Here is a 14,252-nt window from a genome sequence, read left to right on the forward strand (position 1 = left end):
CCTCTCCCCGAAATCCCGTCGGCATTTCCCCGGAGCGCAGAGGGATGCGGAGGGGGGAGATGCTTTGTGCCGGGGAGGGCTCCCGGCGGCAGGTTCAGCGTCGTTGGTCGGAGTACGGGGGCAAAACGGTTTCTAAGAGAGACGGAGACTTTCCTGTGTCACCCGCGGGGTGTTTGACTCCCAAACCGCCCCATGTATTCCCACTCCAACACCCACCTAATGCGCTCGAGCTTGTGATTTCGTTTAAATCGCGATTTTTTTTTTTTAAAACTGCGATTTTTTTTTTGAAACCGCGATTTTTTTCTTTAAACAGCGATTTTTTTTTTAAATTGCAATTTAAAGCGATTTTATTAAGCCCTTTCATCCCATACCTTTTCCCGGCTTGGGGTTTGGAGTTTCTTGGGGTTGGTTTTTTTGGGGATTTTTTTTTTTTTTTGGCAAAACCAAAGGGGAGCAGGATGCATTTTTGCTAAGAGGGGACGGAGGGTGGTGGAGGCCGTCATCGGAGAGAGGACAGGAAAGCCACGGGCGCGTGATAATCCGGCTGCCGGGTTACGTGGGCGAGTCCCGGGAGCTGGCGGGGAGTTAGCAACAGGTCGGCTCTGAAATTAATACTCGGGGACCAGCAAACTCGTTTCCAGACAGGAGCGTTTCTTCCTCTTGGTCGTTAAATTAACCGGTGCCTTTCCCGAGCATCGCTGCCGCGCGGTGGCAGGTGATGCTGTTCAGTCGAAGCAGAAATTTGGGGGATAAAAAGCAGATTTCACGTTAGTGTTTGCAGCTTAAATCGTAACAAGTTATTTATTCTCTGGCTTTGGGTTTGTTTTTTTTTTTTTTTTTAAGTAAGTCTTTGTGATTAATGCATCATCATTAGTACGACGGGCAGCATATGCCAGCGCAGTGTTTGAAGTTTTATTTTAAATTATGGGTTTGGTTCTTTTGGGCTGTTTCCCAGTGCACGGTGTAGCTCTTGCTTCTTGAATTTCGTCCAACAGCCCTGCCAGGTCCCCAAGTTTTCTTGGTATTTTGCTCTTCTTCAAACTTCGGTTTCAGAAATCGAGCAACTGGGTGCGAATCTTGGAGGGTTTTTTTGGGTTTTTTTTTTTGTGTTTGAACGATGCTACGGGCTGTTTTATTGGGTTATGGGAAGAGAAACCTCCTCCAAGTCCGTGCTTTTAGGGCTGTGCCTGGAGGAGGAGGCACGCGGAGGCGTGATGCTCGTGGATTTGGGTGGACGCGGGGGTGGACGATGGCCGGGAGGACGTAAGGGAGCTCTGCGCAACTTTTCCCTTCTCCTTTCTAAACAGGGAGATGACGAAGAGGCAGTGATTGACCAAGGAAGAACGAGCAACGTCGTCAATATTCACTATGAGAAGGAGGAGTTGGAAGGTGAGTCTCTGCTGAGATCCCGGTAGAGGAGCCGCCAGCCCAGCGCCTTTTCCTGTCGCACAAAGTCCCTGCGACGTCCCTTGCTTGGCATTTTAGATGATCGGGAACCATCACTTGTTGTTGCTCTCTCGTTGCAAAGTTTGAGTAAAATAGGCTTGGGAAAAAAGGGCAGGTCTGTGACGTTCAGGGATCCAGTTAAAAGAAAATTAAGAGAAGTTGGTGTTTCCTCCTGGGGTGGCTGCACTGATTTAATTGCGGCATCTGCGTCAAGCGTCTCCGCGGTATCGAGAACGATGCAAACGCCGCTTTTTCGCAGGCCACCGGACCCTGTACGTGGGCGTGCGGATGCCGCTGGTGAGGCAAAGCCACCGGCATCACCGTCCCCACAGCCAGAAGCATCGGGAACGGGAACGGGAGAAGGACTCTGCCCCGACGGAGCAGGGCTACCACTGTAAGTCCCGCCGCAGCGTTCACTGAACTCCTCGGGGCTACGTGGGTGCTGGGGTCTTCTGCAAGCAGGTCCCCGTGCCGGTTTGAGTGGCTTGCTGTTCTTCCGAGGGAAAGCGGCATCATTTAGCAGGACCCTCTCTCTTTTCCCAAACTTTCCTCTTTCTTCTCTTTTTTTTTTATTTTTATTTTTTTATTTTTTTAAGACAGTTAAATGCATAAAGGATTTAGGCTTGCCTTCCTCAGAGGGATCCTGGCTTTAAAAATGGAACTGTGGGGAAGGGAAGGTGCCCATGCTTATGCAGAGGTGGATTAGATGCTTCTCCTTCTCTGGGGCTCTGTGCAAGCCTGGACAGAGCCAGGGCAGAGGGGCCAGCCCGATGTTTATGGTGCCGATCGATGCCCGCTTTGCCTATGAGCGTGACGGGCCGTATTCGGGCACGGTAACGGGACGGGGCTTTGCCTTCTGCCCCCAGACACTCCGTCCCAGCGAGTGCAGTTCATCCTCGGGACCGAGGAGGACGAGCAGCACGTTCCCCATGACTTGTTCACCGAGCTGGATGAGATCTGCGTGAAAGAGGGTGAAGATGCCGAGTGGAAGGAAACGGCAAGGTAAATCCCCGCTGCCGGCCGCGGTGGGAGAGGAGTCCCCTTGCCGGCAGCACCCGCGGGCTCTGCTTTCCGCTCTCCGGGACTTTGGCAAAGCTTTTGCAGGTGCCGATGCGAGGAGCCTTCTCTCGCCGCCCTGTAGCTCTGTTAAAGGGGTTGCGGAGCTGAGGCCGTTTCCTCGCAATGGGGCTGATCGCGCCTGATGTCCGCAGGTGGCTGAAGTTTGAGGAGGACGTGGAAGACGGCGGCGAGCGCTGGAGCAAGCCCTACGTGGCCACGCTGTCCTTGCACAGCCTCTCTGAGCTGAGGAGTTGCATCATCAACGGGACGGTGCTGCTGGACATTTGTGCCAACAGCATCGAAGAGATTGCAGGTACCGCGGGCGCCGCGTCTCTGCGGGAACGGCCGAGCTCGGTTTGCCGCGGTGCCCTCCGCTCCCGAATCAAACCCTGCCCCAACGGCGCGTCCTTTTCCAGAAACCCCGCTGTGTTTTTAAGTTGGTTTTGGATGCAGGCTGGGCGTGCAACAGTCACACCAGCTTTTTCTGGTGTGTTTTTTCCATTTTTTTTTTTTGAATGTGTAGAGTCAGACAGAAAGGCCAGACGGGGCAAGAAAATTGCATTATTTCGAATGGGAAATAATTATCTTAGCAGAGTGATGAATAAGCACTTTGCTCGTGTTTTTTAGCAAAAGAAACTTCTTGCTTTCGCTGCAAAGGCTGAACTGTATTAAAATGTCTTGCTAAGCAAGGCTGGGCCTGTGTCAGGGGATCCTGCGTGGCACAGCCTTCCCCCGGGGGCTTCGGGGATTGGGACCTGGGGGGGTTTCTGCTCTGACGGCTTCGTTTCCCTTTGCCATCCCCAGATATGATCCTGGGCCCGCAAGACCAGTCCACGGAGTTTGACGAGCACGTGCGGGCAAAAGTTCGAGAAGTCCTACTGAAGAAGCATCACCATCAGAATGAGAAGAAAAGAAACAACCTTCTTCCCATCGTCCGCTCGTTTGCTGATGTGAGCAAGAAGCAGTCAGACCTGCACCTCCTTGACAAGCCAGGTGAGGGTTCCTGCAGGGTTTGGCACCAGGTGAGGGTTCCTGCAGGGCTCTGGTCCCATTCGACTTGTCCTGGCAGAGGAGAAGCATCCCAATTGCTCCTTGTCCGTCTTTCTGAGTGTCTTTCTTTTTCCTACCAGCCCAAACACTCACCCCGCATCCTTCTCCTACCACTGCAGAAGCTAAAAATGGGGTGAACCACGAGAGCAACGCGATGGACTTAAGCAAGGTGAGACGCTCGTAGCTATCTTATGCCTTTAGGGCCAGATTTGGTCTTGCAAATTTGGCTGCAGAGTGCTGAGGGCTTTGCTTTTGGGGTATTTGCCTGAAAATCGCTTGTTGTGCCTAGGCGCAGCTGCATTTCATGAAGAAAATTCCCACCGGGGCTGAAGCATCCAACGTGCTCGTAGGAGAGCTGGATTTCCTTCGCCAGCCCATCGTGGCATTTGTCCGCCTGACCCCGGCTGTCCTCCTCTCGGGCATGACGGAAGTTCCCATCCCAACAAGGTCTGAACGAGAAGCACAAAGATTTTATTTCAAAAAACCCCCACCCAACGAAAGAACATCAAGGTGCATGCATCAGTTTGGCGTCCCAAGGGAACAAGGGCAGGGGGAGCGAGGACATTTCTCCCACTCGCATCCCTTCCCTGCTGTGTCTTTCAAACCCCTTGGCCAATTTTAATGAAAATTGGCCCAAAAATTAAATTTGCCATCGGTTTTGGTGAATTTCAAATTCCTGGCGGAGTCGGTGAGCCTACGTGTCCCCTCTGGAGCTGCGCTCGGGGCTGGGGGCTCCCAGGGATTTCCTTGGGTGTCCTTTGAGCAAGGACACGTTCTTCTCGCTCATTGTGTTTTTCTTGCCCAGGTTCCTGTTTGTTTTGCTTGGACCAGAAGGCAAAGCCCATCAGTACCATGAGATCGGCAGGTCCATGGCTACTATCATGACGGATGAGGTGCGAGAAGAGAGAATTCCGGGTCACTTTTGGTTTTCTTCAGCTCTCTGCAGTAGTGAGGAAGAGGATTTGCTTCCCAACTGCCCACACCTCTCCAGATAGCCCACCCCTCGTTCACACGCCGAAGCAAACGCACGGATTTGTATCACCCCACCTCTTGGAGGTTGAAATCCCACCCGGTGTGCATCCTGCACCTCCCCGGGGTCCCCAGCACCCTGTCCCCAGTGGTGGCATTGCCAGGGCCAGTGAAACTTCCCCGCTTTAAGCAAAAGGGTATGGTGTGCCATGAGGGATGGGGACCTCGTGGAGGACATGATTACAAGTACCGTGATGGACAGATTTTTCCATTTGGGGGAATATTTCCTGCCATTACAAGCAGGAAATTTGGGGAAAATGATCTTGCATTTAGCCAGGAGCTTACTGTAGTGCTTAGGACATCGGAGATGGGTTGGCCTCTGAGCAGGTTGTCTCCTGTCGGCAGGTTTTCCGTGACGTTGCCTATAAAGCCGAGAACCGGGCTGACCTCGTGGCCGGCATCGACGAGTTTCTGGATCAGGTCACGGTCTTGCCGCCAGGAGAATGGGATCCATCGATCCGAATCGAGCCCCCGAAAAACGTCCCTTCGCAGGTGGGTGCTGCGGCGGAGGGAGGCGCGAGGGGGACGGGCAGGCCGGCGGCCGGCCGGCCGGGGATGCTGTTCTGGGACCCAGATTCACCAGGTCCCAGTTTGACGCAGTCACATACCCAGACCAGAAGCCCAACAAGCCAGTGGTTACGAATCCATAGCTTTGGCTTATTTCCTTTTTAACAGGGAAAAAGGAAGATGCCAGGAGCTCTCGATGACAGTGCTTCTCACAGCAAGCCAGAGAAACACAGTGGTCCTGAACTGGAGCGCACGGGAAGGTGTGAGCTTTAATAGTTTGTGGGGTTTGTTGTTTGTTTTTTTTTTTTCTCTTTGCCTCTAGAATCGGAGCGTGCACCTTCCCTTGTAGCAGTTTTCTGGGGTTAGTTGGTTCAGTGAAGGGGCTTCACATTACCAGCTCGGTCCCCTGGGCTGGGCAGGTGAGATCTGGGCAGCTGGGCTCAGCCACAGCACCACTGCAGACAGATTTTCTTGATTTGGGGTGGAAGCAGCTGTGTAAATACCTCCAGGGAGAGCTCTGCTGCTTCTCCAAGCAAGGGACAGTTGCAGTAAGAGGGGATGGGCTTTCAGGTTTGGTCCTTTTTCTTTTTGTTGGAGGGGGTTTTTGTGCTTGCTTGGTTTCTGCCGGGTATAAAACGGCCGAAGGAGACTGCTGCTGGTTAGCAATGAAGGTTACTGTCTGCTTGGGCTTGTCCTTCTGCAGCAAAAACCCCTCTGTGTGGTCTTGCAGGGAAACAGTCTATTTGTTTTTCCTTCCTCCAGGCTCTTTGGAGGTTTGATCCTGGACGTGAAGCGCAAAGCCCCGTGGTTCTGGAGCGACTTTCGGGATGGTCTGAGCCTGCAGTGTCTGGCGTCCTTCCTCTTCCTCTTCTGTGCCTGCATGTCCCCTGTCATCACCTTCGGGGGACTGCTGGGGGAGGCGACCGACGGCCACATCGTGAGCAGCTCTCTTGGGTGGCGTGGGGGAGCGCAAAACTCATGCAAAATCTTCGCTGCAGTGAATTTGCTTTGGGTTTTTTCTTCTTTTTCCCATTGATTTATTTCCTCGCCGCTGCCTCTTCCCTGGACAGAGTGCCATGGAGTCACTGCTGGGCGCATCCATGACCGGCGTGGTGTATTCCCTCTTTGCTGGCCAACCTCTCACCATCCTCGGCAGCACTGGACCTGTCCTCGTGTTCGAAAAGATCCTCTACAAATTCTGCAAGTAAGGCCGGCTGCCGCGGCCGAGTGCCGCGAGAGCCTTCAGGAGGCACTGGTGGAGAAAAGATGTTTTTCTCGTCTTTTTCTCAGTGAGAGTTGTTAGATTTCAGTTGTTTTCTGTGTCGCAGACGTTGCACGCTGCTGCTTTAGTATGTGATGGTGCAAGAGCCCTTGGTCTCTGAAGGATGGATGAGGTTGTTTGGGGTTTTTAGGGTTAAAATGAAGCAGGAAGAGGAGAAGCCATAAGGATGGGGATCCTTGTGTTGTGATGAGTTTGATGTGAGATGAGACACCCTGATTGCAATTCAATTTATTCTTCAGCCCCAGCTTGCTGGTAGCAGGTGACTGGGTGCAAAATCAGCCGGGGTTTTGGTGTTAGGGCATGGGGGTGATGTGGGAGGACACCACCTTCCACAAAGGGCCCTGACCTCAATTAGCCTCCAAGGCCTTAACACAAGCTAATTGTTAAATAACAATCATGAAATAATTGGCCTCTCCTCCTGCAGGTCCGCACCCTGCACCGCAGCCCCAAGGCTGTCTGTAGTAGGACATGGAAAGTGCATTTACCATCTGCAGCCTTGACGTGCTCCTAAATTGCTCGTGATTTTCCCCGAAGGAAGGCACGGCTCGGCGCCTCTTCCTGGCCTTTCCAGCCTTTGTTTGATTTTGGTTTCCCAGGGAGTACGCGCTCTCCTATCTCTCTCTGCGGGCCTGCATCGGGCTGTGGACTGCCTTCTTCTGCATAGTGCTGGTGGCCACCGACGCCAGCTGTTTGGTGTGCTACATCACCCGCTTCACCGAAGAAGCCTTCGCCTCCCTCATCTGCATCATCTTCATCTACGAGGCTCTGGAGAAGCTGAGTCACCTGCGAGAGACCTACCCTGTGCACATGCACAGCAAGCTCGACTTCCTCACCGTCTACTAGTGAGTTTTTCTTTTCCTCCTAAAAGGCTGCTGCCCCTTGGCAGGAGCTCAGGGCTGCACCTCCATTGCCTTTCCCTCACCCTCGTCTTGGCTTTTCTCCTCCCAGCTGTAAGTGTGAGGCACCAAGCCATCCCAGCAAGGCAACCCTGCGTTTCTGGGAGAGCAACGAGATCAACGTGTCTGGCATCGCCTGGGAAAACCTCACGGTGACTGTAAGTGCCCCAAGCCACTACTTCCGCGGCCGCGGGGTCCAGGGGCGTTCACATTTTGCAAAAGTCAGAGCCCTTCGGGTGATGAGGGGCTTCAGACTGTGCTAGTGCTGCTCTGCAAAGGCATTCTTTAAATCTAACGTGTGGTTTTAACCCGCTTGGTCCTGGGAAGGAGAGTCCACCTTGTCCCCCCAACATCGTGGGTAATAACTGTCCTCCTTGACCCTGTCGCAGGACAATTTTTCTGACCAGGAGCAAGGTTAAGTGGGTGGTTTGATTCTTGTAGAAGTTGGAGGACTTAAGTTCCTGCTTGAAGGTAGTCCTTAGCTTCCTTACTTGGTTCCTAAGAACTCCAGTCCTTGCTTGCTTACTCAGCACTGTCTGTAGGTCCATGCATAAATTTGCACGTCTGAGCAGCCTCTCGGGCTGCTGTTGCTGGAAGCAAAGCCCAGGCATAGGATGGGAGGCTCTTCAGGACATCTTCATCCCCTCTTGGCCGTGTCCTGGGAGCCCTTCGCTGGGAAGGGACGATTCGTCTCTTCTCCTTGCCTTCCGCGGCTGTCTTAGCCCTCCTTCCCTGCTCCCTCTTTCTCTATCCCCAAGAACTTCCAGTGTTTCCTTCCCCTCTTGGCGTCTTCTTCAGCCACGGTTGCCTGCCATTCGAGCGGAGGATGTGCCATGGGTCTGTGATATGGTGTCCCATCACATCTCGCCTCTCCGCTCTCCTCTGTGCGGTTCGATGTGTCACTTGTTCAGCTGCTGCTCATTCAATATAAATCTCCGTCAGCAGCAGCAGCAGCAGTTACAAGGTCATGGATCTTGGACCAAGATCCTCAAAAGCCCCGAGTTATCCCAGGTTTCCTTGCTGCACGTGCACTACCTTTGTGTCCTGATGCTCTGTTTCTCCAGGAATGTCGGTATTTGCATGGAGAGTTTCACGGACCTGCCTGTGGACGCAATGGCCCCTACGCGCCTAATGTCCTCTTCTGGTGCTGCATCCTCTTCTTCTCCACCTTTGTCCTGTCGAGCTTCTTGAAGAAGTTTAAAAGCAGCCGTTACTTCCCAACCAGAGTAGGTAGAAGATGGTGGCCGGCAGCAGTCTCCACACTCATTTCCCAAAATGGCTTTCCCGGAGCGCTAAGCAGTATTTGCCACCGCTTGGTCAAGCTGGGAAACATTGACCTTGAAGGCCAAACTCTCCAGCAGCTTGGATGTCCCTCCCTCGTTTCCATGAGTGCTAAACGACCGTGGCGTTTCCCACCTGCCTCGCGACCTGCCCCCGAGCGATATTTTGCTCAGGCAGTGGGAAAAGAGGTCTTCCAAAGTTGTGGGGGTTTATTTGCCTTTTTTTTTTTTTTTTTTTTAACCTTCTGTGCATTATGCTCAAGGGGAAAGTTGGTTCAAATGAGGAGCTGCCATAGGAAAAGACACTTTTTCTTCCTTTTGAGGAACATACGATGCCTCAGTGCGCCTTATTCCCATTTTAGCTGTGAGCGTGGCTGCAGTGGCAGCCATCTGCTTCCTTATTTTTTAATTTTTTTTTTTACTTAAGGTTTGAATTCAAACAACCCTCTTCCACCTAATTAAACTCTTTTTTTTTCTTGTCTGACACCATCTCTCACAGAGACAAGCACAGCAACAGTAGCTAACCAAGGGATTTGGCTGCATGTCCTCAGAGTGGTGGGATTTTGTTAACCAGCCTTAATGTTGTTGATGTCTCTCATTTTTCCATCTCATGTTGTGGCCCCCTTTGCGATGCCCCTTTCAGCTCTGGTTTCTTGCCCCAGGTGCGGTCCACAATAAGTGACTTTGCTGTTTTCCTCACCATCGTCATCATGGTGCTCACTGACTTCATGACTGGGATCCCGTCACCGAAGCTCCACATCCCCCATACGTTCAAGGTAGGGGGGGTGTTGTGGCACGGAGCGGGTTTCACCGGGGCAGGACAGGGCTGAGTCTGGAGGAGATGCTGGTGGTGTGACCATCTCCTCCTCCACCTCCAAGTGCATCGTTTCCTCCTGGAAATGAGAAGACAGCCCCAAAACTAGGTACCTGCAGGAGAAATAACTACAGGTGCTTGCAAAGAGGATGCTGGCACTGCTGAGCCCCGGGGTGACGTGAAACCAGGGCTGGGAGATGCTGTGACACGGGGATGGAGGGGAAAATCCAAGCCGGTGAAGTAGCTGGGCTGGGAGACGAGGCTGATGTGTGTGCTTTGTTGCAGCCTACCAGAGACGACCGCGGGTGGTTCATCAACCCCATAGGACCCAACCCTTGGTGGACGGTGGTGGCTGCGCTCATCCCAGCTCTGCTTTGCACCATCTTGATATTCATGGACCAGCAGATCACGGCTCTTATCGTGAACAGGAAGGAGCACAGGCTGAAGGTAAGGGGCTGCAGGAGACAACCCCATCCCCAACCCGCTCTGGGCTGCAGGTACGGGGAGAAGCTCCAATTCCAAATGCCTTGTGAAGGCATTGGTTTGGAACAACGTCAGGCAGCGTGGCAAGATGGTCTCCTGGCTTAATGATGACACAGGGAGCAAACGACAACAGGGGAGTTCAGATGAGCAATCTTTCGGAGGAGCATATTAAGCTTAGAGCGTTGTAGAAGCACGCTTTTGTTTTAAAATGTCAGCAGCAGCTGGGGAACGAATCATTTTGATGTGCTGCCAGGCATAACTGAGAGTCATATCTTACTCGCAAGTGGTAGAAATGTCTTTATGAATGAAAAATAGTAAGGTGGGTTTTTTTTGTTGAGAAGTAGATACAAACTCCCCAAATCCACTTTGTCTGAAGTGCTGCCGGATTGTCATGCAAGGTGCTTGCGCAAAGACTGGATACATCCTTATTTGTTTCCAGTTCGTGTTTTAAATTTTCAAGACGTCGACTTGAGCTCAAACAGGGTTGTTTGGGTCTGACTTGCGACGTTGTCCTTGCTCTTGTCCCGTGAGATGCTCTGTTTCTTGTTTCGCTCCGCGCAGAAAGGATGCGGGTACCACCTGGACCTCTTCATGGTGGCCGTGATGCTGGGGGTGTGCTCCGTGATGGGGCTGCCGTGGTTTGTGGCTGCGACCGTCCTGTCCATCACCCACGTGAATAGCCTCAAAGTAGAGTCTGGCTGCTCAGCTCCAGGAGAACAGCCCAAGTTTCTGGGGATACGAGAGCAGAGAGTCACTGGCTTGATGATCTTTGTGCTCATGGGCTGCTCAGTCTTCTTCACTTCGGTGTTAAAGGTAAGAGGAAAATGGAAACCACCCAACAACCGCGAGCTTTTTGGAGGTTATGCAAAACTAGTCCCCTTTCTCCAGGCCTGAGTAGCTGTGGAGCAGAGGAGGAGGTGATCCCAAACCTTGGGGCTCGATCCGTGGTGGGAACCACCCTCGGTTGCACTTTCCAGCCCTTCAGACCCCAGTTTGGCACGCTCGAGCCAAGCGAGCAAGCCAACTGCTTGGATTTTCAGATGTCTTTCAGGCCCACCCGTGTTTATGGGTTACGATGAAGCGTATTTAGAGCAGTACCTCTGCTCTTTCAACCAGGCAGCATGTTATCGGTTGCAATTTGTTCCCCCAGATGCCTCGGAACAGCCGTTCCCAGTAGCTAAACGCGCTGAAATCGTCCCCGTGGGCTTCCTTGCGTGTTCCTCCCACAAAGTAATCTCATCTCTAGGCTCACAGGAGGCACGCTGCTCTTGCGTGTTGCCACAAGAACACGTACAAATGTTTTTCTACCGTCGCAGAACGCGGCATATGGTAGCATGGGCGAAATCACCTATTTTCCTCCAACCTTTCTGGAAAACAGGATTATTCTGATGAAGTGTAACTCAAAAGCTCAGCCTAAAGCAGAGCATTAAATCATTCGCACGCACAAAATCTCTGATGGTTAAAATGCGACACTTCTCTAACCCTCTGGAAGCTGGAAGGCTTTAGGCAATTTTAGGCAGGGACTGTAGAAGAGAGCGGTAATACTGAAAATGCAATTTGAAAACAAGAATGCACTAATTTCTGTATTTATTTTTGGAGTTTATACCAATGCCTGTGCTTTATGGCGTCTTTCTCTACATGGGTGTGTCGTCGCTCAGAGGAATTCAGGTACGGCCTCTTTTACAGCGTGTTGGGTCCCTGGTATTTCATCTCTATAGAAGCAGGTAAAAAAAGCAGTGGCATGGGGGGAAAAACCCCTCTCCGAAAGCAAGCGATCAAAATATTTTGTGTAAGAAAAAGATTGGAGGAGGCACAGGAGGTGTATAGGGCCGGGAGGACCGGGCAAGTTCAGGGCAGGTTACAGGAAAATGGGGGAATTCAGCGCGAAGGGAAGGCGATTTCTGTGGCTGGTGGAAATCCTTGCTGGGGGATTCAGCGTGCTGAGAAACGCTGAGAACAGAATAACGGGGAATAATTGCAGTTCGGTGGGCAGCTCTCGCGGGCAAGCCGGTTTATAGATGGAGCGGAGGGAAAATTGGGTGCTGCTCGCAGAGGAACGCGGTGGGATCCAGGATTTCTCATTGCAAGTGAGATCCTGAACACTCCCTCCGCGTCTCCCCGGGGCCAGAAACTTCTCACTGTTATTTTACAGTTCTTCGATCGCTTGAAGCTGTTTGGGATGCCGGCGAAACACCAGCCGGATTTCATCTACCTGCGGCACGTCCCCTTGCGAAAGGTGCATTGCTTCACCATGATCCAGCTGATCTGCCTCGTCCTGCTCTGGGCCATCAAGGTGTCGCGTGCCGCCATCATCTTCCCCATGATGGTAAGAGCCGGTGCTGCTCGGCGTCGGGGTGTTTGTAGCGTCGGAGCGAGCTGTGGCATCATCTCTGACCTCGCTGCACCTTCCCTCTTATTCGTGAAGGTTTTGGCTCTCGTTTTTGTCCGGAAAGTGATGGATTTCTGCTTCTCGAAGCGAGAGCTCAGCTTTCTGGATGACCTTATGCCAGAAAGCAAGCAGAAGAAGTTGGACGATGCCAAAAATGAAGCCAAAGAAGAAGAGGTGAAGCTTGCTGGGTGCTCGGGGCCGGGCATCTCCCTCGGGCTGTGAGATTGCCTCTTTCTGCCACAGCTCGTCTTTAAATGTCGGGGCAAGATCAGAACTAAACAGAAACAGATCCTAATAGCCTGGATCACACATCGTAACCTTTTATCCTAAATTAGCAGTGAGCTTAACACTTGACTAGAGGTATAATTTTAAAAATGAGTCCTATAATAAAGATTATTATTATTATTATTATTAATACTACGGAAAGGTTTACTCATAATAGCGTTTTTTAATCCCCCCAAAGTATTTGGAGTGAAAGGTCTTCACCCTGCTGCACTAATAGCTAAAGCTGCCGCAGGTCAGGAGGAGAGGACAGCGTGCAACGTCTTTACTGGGTGCTGAGTTTATCTCCGCTTTGATTAAAGACCGAGAACTTGATTTGTCCCTTTTCCGTCAGGAGTCCCAGAAGGTGATGGAAGCTGCTGCTGCAAATTGGGTTCAACTGAAAGTGGGGAAGACCAGCGACTTGGATATCCCACAGCAAAGCAGCGACAGGTAAAGTGCCACCAAGCGCCAGGACCCCCGGCAAGATTCGTTTGAAGGTGTTTGGCACCGTCTTTATCGAGCGTCCCTCGGTAAAGCGGTCCGCTCGGCGGGAAAATCAAATTTCTGGGCAGGGCTGCCGGAGGCGATGGCGGGGCTCTGCCCCTGCGCAGAGCGGCTGCACAACTCCCATTTAACCCCCAAAACTTGCATCATCAGTGACTTTAGGGTAGCAGGAGATCCTCATATTTAAGAAAGAGGTGGTGTAGGCACGACCTGTAGCAGCAGTGGCTTAGGAGCCCGCTCCAGGGCTAAACGCCAGCAAGAGCCTTTGCCTGGAGCTGTTGTTCTACAGGCTTGCCTCCCGAAACTCCTCATCCAGCAAAACCTCCGGTGCTTACGCTGAGCTTTGGTTCCCTGGGCCCCCCTGGTCCTCTTGCTGGTGCTAACGCACTTGGCGGCAGCAGTTCCCGTAATCACGGATTGCGATGTAAAATATTTATTGCAGGACCGATCCTTCCGAGATTAATATCTGGGATGAAATGTCGAAAACGACCGTGTGGAAGACTCTCCCTATGAACACAGAAACAGTCTGAATTTGGGGAGGAAAAAGGTAAAGGACCGCATGCGAGCGTGACGAGACGCGCGCGTACGGTTTTCCCGTGCTTCGGCCGGCAATGCTGAGCAAACGAGCAGCGGCGAGGACGGTGGCACGCCAGCCAGCTCCTCTCTGCCGCGGTGGTCCCACGAACGGGGCTCAAACCCCATCTTCCACTGATGATGCTCTCCCTTTTTTTTTTTTTTTCATTCTTCCCCCTCCCCAGTTTTCATGTTTAGGAATCTTGACTTTGAAGGAGAGGAGCGAGAACGTGACTCAGGGATGTGCCAACGCGGACACGGGGAGAAACTGCTTTTTTTTTTTCCAGTTGGAGGATTCCCATGAAAGCCATGCAGACGTCTTCAGTTATCCTTGGTGTGCTTCAGGCATTCAGTATCTCTAGACCAGCAAACTGAGGTGCACATCACGGTCAATGGGAGTTCGGTGTTGTTGAGCCTCCGGGCGTACGTGCGTGTGTTTGTTGCGGTTGCGTAGTGGTAGAGGGACTGCTACCGCTTTATCATTCAGTGCTATTTTTTTAATACCCAATTCCTCCTCTCCTTTCTCTTTTTTTTTTCCAAATATAAACTCATGTTTATGTTCCAAATAGTTTTCTGTTATACTTGACGCCTTCTCCGTTTTCTTCTTTATCACGGCCGGGTTTTTGGTCTGGTTTGGGGTCCAGGCTTTCGTTCACTCCTACGTCCCTTACAGGTA

The 14,252-nt window shown here is 52.0% G+C and overlaps 1 protein-coding gene across 1 annotated transcript; it reads left to right on the forward strand.

Moving 5' to 3' along the window:
* Window positions 1–1,214: 1,214 nt before the first annotated feature.
* On the forward strand, window positions 1,215–13,533 carry LOC129201301 (electroneutral sodium bicarbonate exchanger 1-like). The gene is made up of 23 exons (XM_054812422.1): window positions 1,215–1,389; window positions 1,706–1,840; window positions 2,313–2,448; window positions 2,658–2,818; window positions 3,310–3,441; window positions 3,615–3,724; window positions 3,845–4,002; window positions 4,361–4,448; window positions 4,930–5,076; window positions 5,260–5,351; window positions 5,854–6,028; window positions 6,162–6,295; window positions 6,970–7,215; window positions 7,322–7,427; window positions 8,334–8,495; window positions 9,212–9,325; window positions 9,649–9,810; window positions 10,408–10,659; window positions 11,446–11,514; window positions 11,999–12,172; window positions 12,272–12,409; window positions 12,852–12,949; window positions 13,446–13,533. Exons 1-23 carry the CDS (start codon window positions 1,215–1,217, stop codon window positions 13,531–13,533), a joined length of 3,252 nt encoding a protein of 1,083 aa, XP_054668397.1.
* Window positions 13,534–14,252: the final 719 nt, after the last annotated feature.

Source organism: Grus americana, unplaced genomic scaffold, assembly GCF_028858705.1.
Source record: "Grus americana isolate bGruAme1 unplaced genomic scaffold, bGruAme1.mat scaffold_91, whole genome shotgun sequence".
Taxonomy (NCBI): Eukaryota; Metazoa; Chordata; class Aves; order Gruiformes; family Gruidae; genus Grus; species Grus americana.

Coding starts and splice junctions, on each gene's coding strand:
- LOC129201301 (XM_054812422.1), top strand. CDS start 1,215: ATGCTCGTGGATTTGGGTGGACGCGGGGGTGGACGATGGCCGGGAGGA. Junction 7,216..7,321: donor GACTTCCTCACCGTCTACTA/GTGAGTTTTTCT, acceptor TTCTCCTCCCAG/CTGTAAGTGTGAGGCACCAA. Junction 11,515..11,998: donor CGTCGCTCAGAGGAATTCAG/GTACGGCCTCTT, acceptor GTTATTTTACAG/TTCTTCGATCGCTTGAAGCT.